Below are 14484 nucleotides of genomic sequence, written 5' to 3' on the forward strand. Positions count from 1 at the left end.
TTTCTGTGAGAACACAGAAAAATGCAAAAATCTTGATGTACGACACCTTTGACTCTCCCAGAACCAGCCGGTCAATCATGCCTGACAAAGCGCTGGCATGAGGGGTCCTGCACTCTGTATGAAAAACAGTGTCATACTACTTTTTCTATTGGTGAATGAATGATGTGTCGCGCTGGGTGATTCATGTTGCACGCGGCATAAAAAAACTGCTGTACTCTGAAAATAGGGCTTAAGGATTGCTATAGATTCCATGCACTAGATAGTAAAGTTTTTAATTTTTTTTTAACTCAAAATGTTTTGTTCTGGAATAAAAAATTAACAAAAATGTAACAAGCTTTGATAACGGTACTTTTTTTTACATCAAATAAATCAAATGGAAATAAGAGGCTGTTCAAGTATCACGTAAGCAAATTTTTAGCCATTTTTGACCCCCCCCCCCCGTCAGCAAAACGCTGACCCCCTCCTCCACCCCCTTTGTCAGCAAATTTTCGTCATCAGCTCTGCCCCTCTGAATCCAACTCATATTTTCATAAAGGGTGGTTGATGACGTAAGCATTATCCAAACCCCCCTCATCATCAAAAGTCAGCAAATTGGAACCCCCCCCCCCATCGATTATGACATGATACTTGAACGGCCCCTAATACACATACTTCTACTTACATTACAAATTTGGATGCAACACATTGGCATCAAAGTAGATGCCCATGTTTGATACTAACTGGGTCTTTCTGTGCTTATACGAGGGCTCCAAAAATCAAGAAAATATTTTGGTGCCAAGCAGCTCCCTGTCAGAAATGATAGAAAATTGTGTATTCTTTGACTTCTACAGAACTTAGGAACCCTTTTTCATGCAAGCAGAAAGGCCGACATAATTTCAGAAGATTTTGCAGTCCTGAGATTTCAATTAAGTTATCAAAGGAAAATTATATATGGCACAAAGTAAAACTGACCATGTGTCCTGATATTGGTTCTGGATTGGCAACTTTTTGCTTCAGTAAGCAGTTTTAATTTTTCCGGGACTTGGTGAGCCCTTCTCATGTCACATCAAGAGACACACTGTTGTGAAATCACTGCTCTGTCATCCTCGAACTGCAATTCAATAATCACAAATAGAAAATTTTAGGCGCCAATACTGATTTTCTAGTTGCTATACGACCTATGAATTTGCCAAACCTTGAAATAACGCACAGCTGCCAACATGAATCAGGGTGATTTCTGTGCAGATCCAAATTCTGTATGCAGCCAAATATAAAAGATTTAAAAAAACAAAATTTGGATTTTTCATATATAGGTGAAATCGTGGAGATTTTTATCGCTTTGGAAAAAATGTGACATTGCACCAGCCATTGCTCATTGGCACCAAGTCATCAGTGATCATCCAGCAGTAGATAACATTAACTGCCACCATTGCACTCAAATCAAAATCATGCCGATAAAAAATTGCCCCAAAAGCAGAACAGACTCATTCAAAACAAAACCCAAGTCGTCTCTGATTTAACTACAGAGAGGCTGAACTGATGCTGGATATTTGACAAATTTCATCTTACCTCAACGACATAATTTGGAAGGAAATTTTTTTTTCAGAATAAGCAATTCACGAATACATTTTTTCTGCAAAAGTAAGGATATTTTGCAATCATAGTTAAAATTTGGGCAGATATAATAAGAATTCTATAGCAGCTATGCATTCAAGATTTCCCTAAATCAGGGGTTCTCAAATTTTTTCCACCCACAGCACCCCACCCCTTCCCTTGATCAATGCTTAACTGTAGTTCCTCAGAGCAGATTAATACAGTATCTTTTCAAAAAAAAACCCTATGCCAATGCCAGTGTCCCTGATAAAGGTTGGCGGAGCAGTTTCAGAATCCCTGCTCTCAATACTTTATGTGCATATGCTCTGTCATTTTCACCTAAAAATCAAAGGAGGATAATTTCAATTACAAAGTCAAAAGAAATAAAACAAACAAATGATTTCTTCGGATTACGAAGAAGTACTTTGAATACGCACACACTACGGAAACAGAAAATAATTCATAGAGCTTTATGAACCACCCTAACTTGCCAATTTACCTGCCCTACAGGCATCATCGATATGACAAGTTTTATACTGAACTCCTCCCCAATCTGGCAGGACAATATCAATACTCGTCCATCGAGCGGCATAAAAAACAGAACTAAACCAAGTCTAAGATTGGCAGAGAAGAACGATAGCCTCTGTTGTCAACAATGAAATTACTTGATTATAGTAAATACTTATATACACAATGTAAATGTTACGTTTTCTAGCCCAACAAGGTCATGAAATCGAGAAATTCTTTTCTTTCCCGAAACATCTGCATTTTACCTTTCTCTACCTCCAGAAAAAAAAGGAATGTTTACACTCTATAGAAAATAAAGAATTAGTCATGAATGTGATTGATCTCTTTAGTCTTTACCGAAATCTAAGGACAATGGAACTAGAGTAGATCCCTTTTTAAAATCACTTTCACGCATGTCGTGACAGGAAAGCATCTCTTTAGCTTATAATAAATCTTGCAGTTACTCTACTTTGAAAGTGCGATGAGCCTGGGCCCACAAAATAGGCTTAGCAATAGCAAAGGGAAAGTATGAATTTAAGAGATTAATTATATCGCTTATATTAGCATCCACGGAAGAAAAAAAGAATTCAACTGTGACGATGTGAACTGATAACTACAGAGAGACCATTCATTCGATCAACTCTTCTGCTTCGTGAGTCGACTTGTGCTTCAACAGAGCACTTTTCATCTGGAAAGTCTTGTTACAAATCTCGCAAGTATAACAAATTTTTCTTCTGTGAAGGCGTCGATGAGCTTTGAGCCTACCGAGCTGCATGTAACCCTTTCCGCACACATCGCAAGAGTACTGTAACTTCCCGTCGTGCAATGCGCAATGTCTCTCAAAGGCAACTCTCTGAACAAATATCTTGTCGCACGTCTCGCAAGTGAATATTGTTCTCCCGAGTATGTCCTCTGTGGCAGGGTGGCCGTTGGTGGCATGGTTGTGCATCTTCACGCAGTGATCCCTGAGGGGAGAAAACTTGCTGAAGATCAAGAAGCAAACGTTGCAAATGAACTGTCCCCTATCCTCGTGCTCCTGGCTATGCGCTTTGAGGGATGCAGCGTTATCGAACGTTTTCTTGCATGCTCCGCAGTAAAAATTCTGTTTCCCACAGTGCGACTGGCAATGTCTCGCGAAACGGTAATGATTACGGAACTGCTTGTTGCATTGCTTGCAGATGCACTTCTGGTCTTGATCTTTGTTGGCGGCTTCCTCCGGAATTTCATTCTGTGACGATGTTCCCTCTTGAGAGTTCTCGTCATTTTGCAACACTTCCTCGGCTACCACCTCAGTGACCACTTCCGTCGTAGATTCATTCACATTCTTTTCTTTTTTGATTGCAATCAGACGATGACCAGGTAAACTGCTCATGGCTTCTAGACCATTTTGAGAAGACCCTTGTTTCTCATCTGCTTTTTCGTGCTGGAGCCTGTGCTTTTTCAAGTTCCCGGTGTGAATAAACGACCTACCGCATATGTCACACACGTGGAGTTGAACTTCGGGCTGGGTCAGATGGCGTATCTGCATTCTACATACTTTCATGAACTCCTTGTTGCATTCTCTGCAAACGTTGGGTAACTTTCCACTCTGGGTGAACTCCCTGACTTGCAGACTCGTTAAATGAACGCACCCATGCTGGCATACATCACACCACGGCGTCGAATACTGACTCTGATTAGTACGTTGAATCTGGATCGTGTAAACGTCTCTTGTGACTCCTTCAGACATGATTTATCAAATTCCCCTAATCTAAATTAAAAGAGAGGAAAAAAGAATTTAATGTTGGACATTTTATCTGTCAGACAGTGAACTCTCGTCTGTTTGCCAAATATTCAAAACTTTGGGAAATAAGACACACATATAAATACCATCTCAGCAACACTTTTACTCCATAATAACAGATTCTCCAACAACCTGAACTCCAGGGACCAATGGAGAGAATTTACTGTACTAGGTTAGAAATTAATAATAAAATTGCAATAATTAATTGCATGAATGCACTGTAGGCCTATACATGTGATATAAAGTCCAAGAAGAGTTATTTTGTTGCAATTATTTCCGACAGTTACATTTAATGAATGCAAACACGAAAGTGATGAATTTCAGAATAAAAACATAAGTTTGCGTTTGTCTTATTCTTTACTTATCTGAAGAAATGTGATTCATTACGGGTGTCTATTTGATGACATGCCCTTACATGGTGATCAGATAATTTTTTTTTGATTTTTCAAGTCCTGCTCATTATTACCCAGCAGATCATATGGAAATGTCCAGATTGAACACACTTAAGGAAGGGTTTCATTAGAGATGTGAGGCGAGAATATTCTCAGAGAACGAGAGTATTCTCCTGGATGTAAAAATTGGAGAATAATTGAGAATATTCACTTTTCTTGTGAATAATGAAACATTTTTACTAATTTCGTTTATATTATGAAATATAAATTAGTTTCCATTGCCTGAAACATAAAAAAATCAATTTTTGACATAATTGCCCCAATGGCAAGTTTTAGTTCGAAAATATTCTCTTGCTCATGATGAGAGGTTTTAAAAGTTTGGTTGTAAAGATTTCAGAAACCTTTAGATTAAAATCTCAAAAAATTATTTTAAAATTAGATAAATTTTCAGAACAATAAATTATACCAAAGGTGATTGATTGATAAAGGAGGCAATTCTTATACAATCGCCTTCATTCTAAGAAAATACAGAACTGTTGTTTTCTTCAATGCACATACACTTCAATTCTGCATCACTCACATTTCTTTAAAAGTTGCGCAATTCAGCCCTGTTGGTTTCATTTTCTTGCTTTCAAACTTTAATAAATATTGTGGTCCACAAACTTCAATATTCCCATCTTCTTGACGGGAAGAAAAACAGGGTCTCTCAAAGGACTACTATTATAAATTACTAGAGAATATTACTATCGAAAATAATAATTATTCTCAAGTTATTTATCGAGACTATTTATTATAATACATGTTATTACATATATTCTTGATAATACTCTCTGGAAAGATTTCGGTAACTGAAGAATATTCTCATCGAGGAGAATATTCAAGAATATTCTCTGGAAGGACTATTATTAATAACTTCAGAATAATTCTTATTTTCTATATAAGAATATTCCCCAGTAATTTATGAAAATAGTCCTTTCAGAGAATATTCTCAAGGACATTAGTGGAAGATGTGGGGAAACAATTTTATGTAAGCAAGTGTTAAGATGGATCAATAAGCGCAATAAAATTAGTCCTACATTACGTTACATTGATCTGCACAGTGTCAGGGTTGAAATTAAGCATAAAATACATTTTCAGTATCAGGGTTTAAGCTACGGTCGTTTTTTTCGCAAAATGCGAAAGAAGTAGCAACAACTTTCGCAAAAATACATATAGGAGGTATGCAACGAGTAGACGTCCAACCATCAATCATTACATTAGCATTCAGGGGCGTAGCCAAAAATTTTGTTCGGGGGGGGGGGGGAAAGAAACCAAAGTGATAGAACAATAGATTTGGCCATCTTTTTCCATTTTTTCACATTTCGGGGTGGGGGAACCAGACCCCCCAAGTCCCCCCCGCCCTTGGTAGCATTGCAGCATTTTGCTAAAGCTTTTCCACCCATTTTTGCGAAAGGAATTTTTTATCCAGCTTAAACCCTGTTCAGTATAATGATCATATTTCTTCACTTGAAAATTATATTAATCGCAACCCTCGTAAATTTTAGTCTTTCTGCCGAAATTTAAGATCCCGTAATTGCTTTCCCAGTGTCATGTCGTGTGACAGATCAGTTATGATTTTGCGAATAGTTGTTTTTTGTTCCATTACTGAACAGGATGTTTTGTCCGCTATAAAAAAACTCAAAAGTCGTAAAGGCCAAGGCGATGATGGTATTCCCCCCATACATAGTTAAGGGTTATGGCTCATATTTAGCTGGCCCTCTGTCTATAATTTTTAATATCTCTATTAGTTTTGGTGTCTTTCCTACAATTTGGAAGACTTGTGCAGTGTTGCCTGTCTTCAAAAATGGTAATATATAGGCTATGTTTTAAATTATCGACTTATCATCCATGAAAGAATTTATGGCCATGTTCGTTCCTGGTTTTCTAGTTATCAATATGGTTTTATTGCTAAAAGATCTTCATTAACTAATTTAGTTGAATTTTCTCAAGATATAGCTCAAACTATAGATAATAAGCAGCAAATTGATACTGTTTATACTGATTTCTCAAAGGCTTTCGATTCAATCAATCATATTATTCTTCTTCAGAAGGTCAGGGGTTGGGGCTTTTCTGGACATCTGCTCAAGTGGATTGAGTCATACCTTACTGGGAGATCTCAGACAGTAATTTTTAATGGTTGTAAATCCTCTTGTTATGCATGTTATTTTGGTGTTCCCCAGGGGTTGATTTTGGGTCCCTTACTTTTTATTTTATTCACAAATGATTTACCTGATTGTATTGATACTAAATGCTTAATGTTTGCTGATGATGTAAAAATTTTTCATGTTATTAATAATGCTGATGATGCTGCTAAATTACAAGAATCTATTAACAAATTGAATTTATGGTGTGTAAATAATAAGTTGTATTCAAACATTGATAAGTGTAAATGTATTACCTATAGTAGTAGGAGGCATTCTCCACTTGTATATGATTACAGTATTGATGGTCAATTACTTCTAAGGGTTGATTGTGTGAAGGATTTAGGTGTAATATTTCACAGTTCTTTTTCATTTAACCAACATATTAATTATATTGTGTCTAAAGCATCTTGGTTTTATAATTCGTAATAGTAAACTTTTTCACAATGTTGAAACTATTTTGTTACTTTTCAATTCCTATGTTCGATCTGTTTTGGAATACTGTAGCTAATTTGTAATCCACATTGCTTATTTAATATAGTTAAAATTGAACGTGTTCAAAACAGGTTTTTACGCTATGTATATTTTAAGAAACATCAGTCATATAATCATTACTTACCAAACGAAATACTTCGCTCATCGTTCAATTACGATTCCCTTGAAACTCGCAGTCTCAGGGCCCTTACTAGGTTTTTTGTAAAAATTCTTCACTTTTATTCACTGATATTGATGCACCTGATATTCTAAATCTTATTTTTTTTTTTACTGCCCACGAATCAATCTTAGATGCTGCAATCTTTTATGTTCCTCCATATCGTTCTGATGTTTTGAAAAATTCCCCATTGTACCGATTTCTGAGATGCAGTAATACTGATGATGTATATTTTTAAACTTTATTTTGTATATACATATGCTTTTATCTTTATCTCGTATTCATTTATGCAAACTGTAACTGGGCTTTTGCCCGTAGTTTGTATTTTTAAATAAATTACACGTGCATGCACATTACACAAACAAAATTAGATGCACAAATGCTTGAACTACCTACAACAATAGCCCGTTTATAACAATATTTCCCCTAGAGTATCATTATAGACAAGTTTTTCTGTATAGGGAAATGTACCAGTACTGTTATTTTGGGAAAATGGCTAAAGCCGATAGAGCCTGGGCTGCATTCAGTTTGTAAGAAAAGCACCGCTAATTTGTAAGAAGCAGCGAGAGCAAGGGCGTAGCCAGGGGGGGGGGAGACTTGGGGGTCTTGTCCCCCCCCCCCCGAACGAAATTTCTGGCTACGCCCCTGAGCGAGAGAATATTCTCAAGGATATTATATGTAACTATATTATAAACAGGAGAATATTCGCATCAAGAACATCAAGAATATTCTCAAGTTATTTTTAATAGAGAATTTTATTGTCTATGTCTGACCTTGGCAACTTTCAACGTAATGTAGCTCATTTTATTGCGCTTATTGATCCATCCTAACACTTACTCATATAAAATTGTTCCCCACATTTTGTCAATGCTATTATGGTGACCAGGCGTGGATCCAGCGAGATGTGACGGGAGGCGAGGGTAATTTATTGTATAGGTTCATGGGGTCGTCCTGCATTTTACAGGACAATTTTTTTCTCATATTATTTGGCTCTTAGAGGGGATGATCTTTCCCCCCTGGTTGGCAACACTTGAGGTCCAAGCTTCCAGAAAATCCCCCTTGATGGCAATTGATTGTATAGCTGGAAAGATGAAAATCAAAAACTTAGTATGTTAATGTACCTCTAAGCCCTCACAGCCCATGTTTCAGCTCCGATCCCCTGAAGAAAAATAACAGCTGCCATTGGTCCTGTCATACCCCCCTCCCTTCACTCAGGACCATTCATGCAAGTCACATCATCACAGGGGCCACATTACTATATTTCTCTGATAAGTATTTACAGTAAAGATTCTAATATAAATCTTGGATATAACTGAATTTTTGAAGTATAATAATGTGATAAGAGAAATAAAACATCGCCAATTTGCGACCTTCCACCAAAAACCAACCTCCGTCCCTTGGCTACTTATTTTAAGCGACATCAAATTCAAGGGAAAGATCATCATGACTACAATTAGCAAGATGAAAATTCGGATATAATGAACGTTATACAGCCAATGTTAAAAAGGAAATTAAACGTTTGGCGTAAAAATTCTCTATACCTCGCAATATTGGCGAGAAAAGAGAGAGAGAATCAAGTCTTAAAATACACGGAAAACATCCATATCAAAATGAAATGTCAACAGTAAACACACAATTCAAGATGGCGTCTCCCTAATCACTCACCAATATTATTGAGTCAGACGATCAGTACGGACAGGAAATAAATCACTACACTCTGGATTCTCGGGATGGCAACAGAGTGAAAGACCAATTATTCACCATTAAAACAATCGGCGTTTTTATGAGGAATCAGTATTTTTTCTATTGTCTGACCAGGGGAAAAATTTCGCCAATTAACGGATACACTGACTTCGTTTTCGTAACTGGAATCAAAGTGTTGCCAAAACTAGTTTAGCGAATAACGATCGTATAGAGTTCTTTATTTTTATTATAGATGGCAGCTCGAAACGGGTACAGATTTTACTTTCAATTTTAGGCTGACCATATTTCCTCGAGATAAATACGGGACATTGCGTTTCCGAATACGGGAAAATACGGGACATCGCCAATTATCGCCAAAAACAACGCCAAAACCAAACAAAGTTGCCAAATATTGTTGAAATTACGGAAAAATCCCAATGGCGGGAAATGATGCAAATTGCAGTGGATTACAATGTATTCCACGAAAGACAAACGTTCAATCAAATGTGGGAAATTAATATTCTCATATATATAGTTGCAATTATCGTAAAATAATTTATGAATTGAAAAATAATGTCAATCTTTGACATCAATAAAGAATAAAAATTCAAGTTGGCTTCGTGTAAAATACGGGAAAAACCGGGACACTTTTGCCAAAAAGTCGGGACGGCCAAAAAAACAGAAAATACCGGGACTGTCCCGGGAAATACGGGACGTATGGTCACCCTATTCAATTTCATATTACGTCTATAATGACCATATTCTTTTCAAGAAAATAGGGCTCATTGGAATTCCTGAATATACAGAACATTGCCAATCATCACCAAAAGTAAACACAATAGACAAATACAGTCAGCGCTGTTTAATGTGATTAGATCGGCAATCGGTCACAAGTGAGGTGACCATGCAGTTTGTTTTAATGAACGGGATGTAAATAGTCAATGGTAAAACGGGACAACTTTTCCCTTCCCCCACATAATTTGTTGCAAAATGTTCAAAAAATGGTTCCATTTTTTTTCTATTTACTTTCTTTGAAACCGATCACAACTCAGGTCTATCATCATGGGCAATGTTTTTTTTCTCTATTGTAAAACGGGGGTTTTTTTTTCCGTTCCTTGCAAAAGTGATGACAACACCCCATTATCCGTGGTTCTAATGAGTGGCGTCGATTGTATTGCTAAAAGCACTGAAAAATTGCTGATGGCAGGAAAATGAAACATTAATGCAAAATAACAGTGAATTTAACTGAGTTCTGCGAAATAAAACGGTACTTACGTATTATCCGGAACCTCCGGTGCCTGAACCAAACACCGCGATTTTTCACCAGAAAAACGTCATTCCACTAACCTTGTGATTGCCATGTTGGTGATATGCCGATAACCCGACAGGATATGAGAATACAATGACGAGTTTAAAAATATGGAAAGTATGTGAGGTGAGTATTCTTGTTTGTAGTCGCAATTATCATAATATAAGAAAAACAAGTTAAAATTATTAGTAAATTTTTGTCATGTTAAATTTTAACATGACAAACATTGTTGGAAAATTGAGAAGAAATAAAAGACTACGGTGGTAAAAGTCAAAATGCAAACCCCCGTGAGGTCTAGAAGTCTTCTATACTTTCTCTAAGTGTACACCAGAAAAATTGCGAACGTGGCAAAAAGGACAAATAAAAGAATTTATTTTTTAAGTAGAACTCGTGCCTAGGGCCGTTTTAACAGCACCATGGGAGAAATGATGTTCTGAGCCTCTCCTTAGCTGAAACAGCTAGCTTACTGGCTAACATACTTTCTCTCGAAAATTGCAATGCCAAAAAGTGGTTGCCTTTTATATTTCAGGCATCGCCCATATGCCCTTTCACATATGTATGTCTCTGATTCAAAGACTAATTAAATTCATATTTGCCCAAGGCTCAAACATGAAAATAACAGACCTCGGGCCCTATTATAGGGGGATTACCTTAGGGCCCTTTCACACGGAGCGGATGCGGGTCCGGAAGAAGTTTTAACAATTGGAATATACTGCGCCTTTCAGACGAGCCGAAAAATCTCCGCACCTAGGAAATGTTCATGCGGGTCCGGACGTCGTCCGCATGTGTCAAAACCTAAGTGCGGGCTCCGCATCCGCACATAGAAGTTTTGACAATAGGTTTATTCGGAGCTATTCACACGATGCGGATGCGGAGCGAATTCGTCCGCATCTTTGGCTACTTTTTGAAGGTGATTTTTCACGGAATTTTTTTAATTATTTGCCATAAATATCCTTAAAAGCACCATATGAGGGTCCCTGTTCATCAAATACGATGTGCCCACATACGTCTATCCCTTCGTTTCCTTCTGAGATTGAGATATAGCAACTTTAACTGCCTTTTGTCCATATTTCACAATTTTATACAATAAAACCTGCCAACAACGGCAATTGACGGGACCAAAATTATAAGCCGTTTCTGTTCATTACGAATATTTAATTGACTACATACTTTAATAACTTTTAAATTTAATTTAAAAATTTTAATTTTTTTCTTTTTAAATTTTTAAAATTATTTAAAAATATAAATATCTGAAATATTATTTTAAATATTTGTTATTTTTTTAAATTTTTTAACTGTTAATTTTTTTAAACTTTAAAAAAAATACAACGTTATCCACGTACGTGTTCACTCAGGGCCGGATTAAGACGTTTGAAGACCCTAGCGCTTGAATATTTTTGGTGGTTCCCTCGATACCCACAAGTATATTTTACTCAATATTTAGTCTATAAACTTAAAAAAATGAAATTTTATGTTTCAGAAGTGACTAATCTAAGGATGGGATTTCACTCTAAAAGGTTTATGAAAGTTATTTTATAAAACTTGAAAAAAAGCAACTAATAAATTGCAAGTGCAACCGATAAATTTATTAGTTGCTTTTTTAAAAGAATTATTATAAAGTTTTTATAGTGTAATCCATACTTGAGGCCGGGATTATACTATAAAGTTTTGTAAAAGATCTTTTATAAAAGTTGAAAAATTCAACCAATAGGCGCAATCGGTTGCATTCAAGCAAATGCAACCGGTGATCTTAATGGTTGAATTTTTCACGTTTTATCAAAGAGCTTTTACAAAACTTTTATAGTGTAATCCCGGCCTAAGACAGAATTGTGATGTGAATATTTCTAAGCACAGACATTTTGAAAGTCCCAACCCCTCCCTTTTTTTATACTTGCAAATTCTTTGATATTTGCTGAATTTTTTTTCTTTTTTTTTGGAACATCGAATGTTTTGGATTGGATTTTTCGAACATTGGATGTGTTTTTGGAATTTTCTTTCATATTTTTCCGAAAAGACGGATTTTTTTTCAAAATTTTTTGAAAATATTTTAAGATATTTTCTCCCATCGACTACTTGTGAGGATCGGAATGGAGGCATCTTTAGGCTCAATGATAAAAACCACCAAAGAATGCCTCTAGGCTGCCTATGGGCACTGAATCAGGGGTGAAGGAGAAAAATAATTACAAAAATTGCGAAAAAACAGTTTTTATGCACGAATTTCGAACTAAAGATGCGGGCGATTCGTCCGCATCTTCAGCGCTCGTTTGAAAGGGTATGCGGACCTGCGTCCGCATCCGCTCCGTGTGAAAGGGGCCTTAGAGGAGAAATTTTTCTTTATTTCTCCTCGATGGGGATTACCAGATTCGGAAACCTCAAAATGAAGACGCGCATATGTGCAGTCTTTCTAACAATTAATTTATCTCTGTTCGCAATAAGTGGCAATTCTATATAATTAAAAAAATTAGTTTTTATAGTTTGTTTAAATAAAACCGGAACGTTTTTTTAAAGAAAGTTCTTTAGGGGTAGTGTGAAGTTTCAGATCCACATCAGAAAAAGTGAAACGAAGGAACGGAAATACCGTAAAGCTTTCTTTCCCTTCAACTGAATCATTTGTGTCGGACAAAAAGAGTTCTAAACTTTTCGCTTCCCCCCCCCCCCCCCCCCGTGACGCCGCTGGAATCGTAGAACATCTCCTTAGAGCTGGTAAGATAGGCGATGCGCATGCAGTTTAGAGGGAAAGAAAATTGGGTTAGGGTGAGTGGGAAGGAGTGTATGTAGTGCTGTCTTAACGCATGAGCCCGACCGGGCACGGCCTGGGGGCCTCAAGAGAAGAGGGGCCTTACAAAGATTAGATCTGGTTGAAATTTTCTAGAATTTACCTGGTAGGGCCTCAGAAAAACCACTTGGCCCCGGGGGGGGGGGGCTATGATGCTCTTAAGACGGCCCTGAGTGTGCGTTCCCCGCTTTGATATCTTGCGACCAATAACAACTTAGGGGCCGTTCAAGTATTACGTAAGCAAATTTTTAGCTTTTTTTGACCCTCCCCCCCCCCCCTTGTCAGCAAAATTTCGTCATCAGCTCTGCCCCTCTGAATCCTAACTCGTATTTTCATAAGGGGTGGTTGATGACGTAAGCATTATCCAAACCCCCCCCCCGCCTTGTCATCAAAAGTCAGCAAATCGGAACCCCCCCCCCCATCGATGATGACGTAATACTTGAACGGCCCCTTAGAAGCGAAACTTATTTCTTTTAGAAGTGAAACATCTATTGCGTGAGATTTTCACCCAGATTTTTTTTACAATTTTCGGCCTTTAACCTAGAGTTACCGGATCCCGAAACTTGGAGGTATTCAGGTTTTTAACCAAGCCTTAATGGCACCGATTCGCAGAATTAGAAACCAGCGAGCACTGCGTGTGTGTGTGTTCGATATGAGGACACATGCACGCACAATCTCGGAGCTTGAACAGTTGAATTTTCTCTCTTTCTTAAATATATCTTCGCATCAGCCAGCTGTTAAAAACCTTCGTATTTAATTAAATACCAATTATAAATGATTACTAATGAATTAATAATTATTAACTGAACTCTTCACTTTTTGGAAAAAAAAGTATTTATATGTTCTCTCATTAGACAATGAAATCAGCGCAGGAAGAAACTGTGCAAATAGCTGCAGCGGGGACTACAATTTCTTACCAGACCAAACTTTCGGGATTACCATCACTAAACTCTGATGATTCCGCAAGAAAATCTGCTACTGCTACTTCCATAACTTCCACAGTAGGTCTTTGAAATCAATCACGTGACCCGTGTGTTTAAAAGGTGTTTGTTGTGCTTAAAATACAATTTTTTTTTATCAAATCAGAAATAAATTTTTTCGCTACATCAACCACGATTTCGTCAAAATCAAAACTACTCTATCAAAAATATAATATTTTTTTCATCTTGTCGCGGGGTTAGCTGTTGGCCACCTCAAGCTAAATCATATTGTTTCGTATATCCCAATATGACAGGGTTCTTCAACCCATGGCCTACAGGCCAAATGCGGCCCTCCGAGCTTTTTGCTGTGGCCAGCCGACCATTTTTAAAGAATAGCTACTTTACATAGAAAAACTAGTAAATTCTATTTAAAAAAAAAAAAAAAAAACACTTTAAAAGAGCTCTGGGGCTACTGGCTGAAATCTGTACTGCTGTGTTTAGAACTGGAGATACTTTTGGGATTCAACAGTAATGCTGTGCATTTGATATATTAAAAAGCCCGTCGTAAGGGTCCGTTCAAGTATTACGTAATCATCGATGGGGGGGGGGGGGTGTTCCAATTTGCTGACTTTTGATGACGGGGGGGGGGGGTTGGATAATGCTTACGTCATCAACCACCCTTTATGAAAATATGAGTTAGGATTCAGAGG

The 14484-nt window shown here is 37.2% G+C and overlaps 1 protein-coding gene across 1 annotated transcript; it reads right to left on the bottom strand.

Moving 5' to 3' along the window:
• Positions 1-556: 556 nt before the first annotated feature.
• LOC149084344 (uncharacterized) lies at positions 557-8964 on the bottom strand. The gene is made up of 2 exons (XM_089234718.1): positions 8752-8964; positions 557-3829 (listed from the first exon to the last, which is right to left on the bottom strand). The coding sequence occupies exon 2, from the start codon at positions 3806-3808 to the stop codon at positions 2708-2710; it is 1101 nt and encodes a 366-aa protein (XP_089090844.1). The 5' UTR covers positions 3809-3829; positions 8752-8964; the 3' UTR covers positions 557-2707.
• Between the last annotated feature and the right edge of the window lie 5520 nt (positions 8965-14484).

The sequence above is a fragment of the Pholcus phalangioides genome, unplaced genomic scaffold (genome assembly GCF_987345545.1).
Source record: "Pholcus phalangioides strain wild (caught in Gottingen) unplaced genomic scaffold, Ppha-v1.0 ptg000008l_1, whole genome shotgun sequence".
Lineage (NCBI taxonomy): Eukaryota > Metazoa > Arthropoda > Arachnida > Araneae > Pholcidae > Pholcus > Pholcus phalangioides.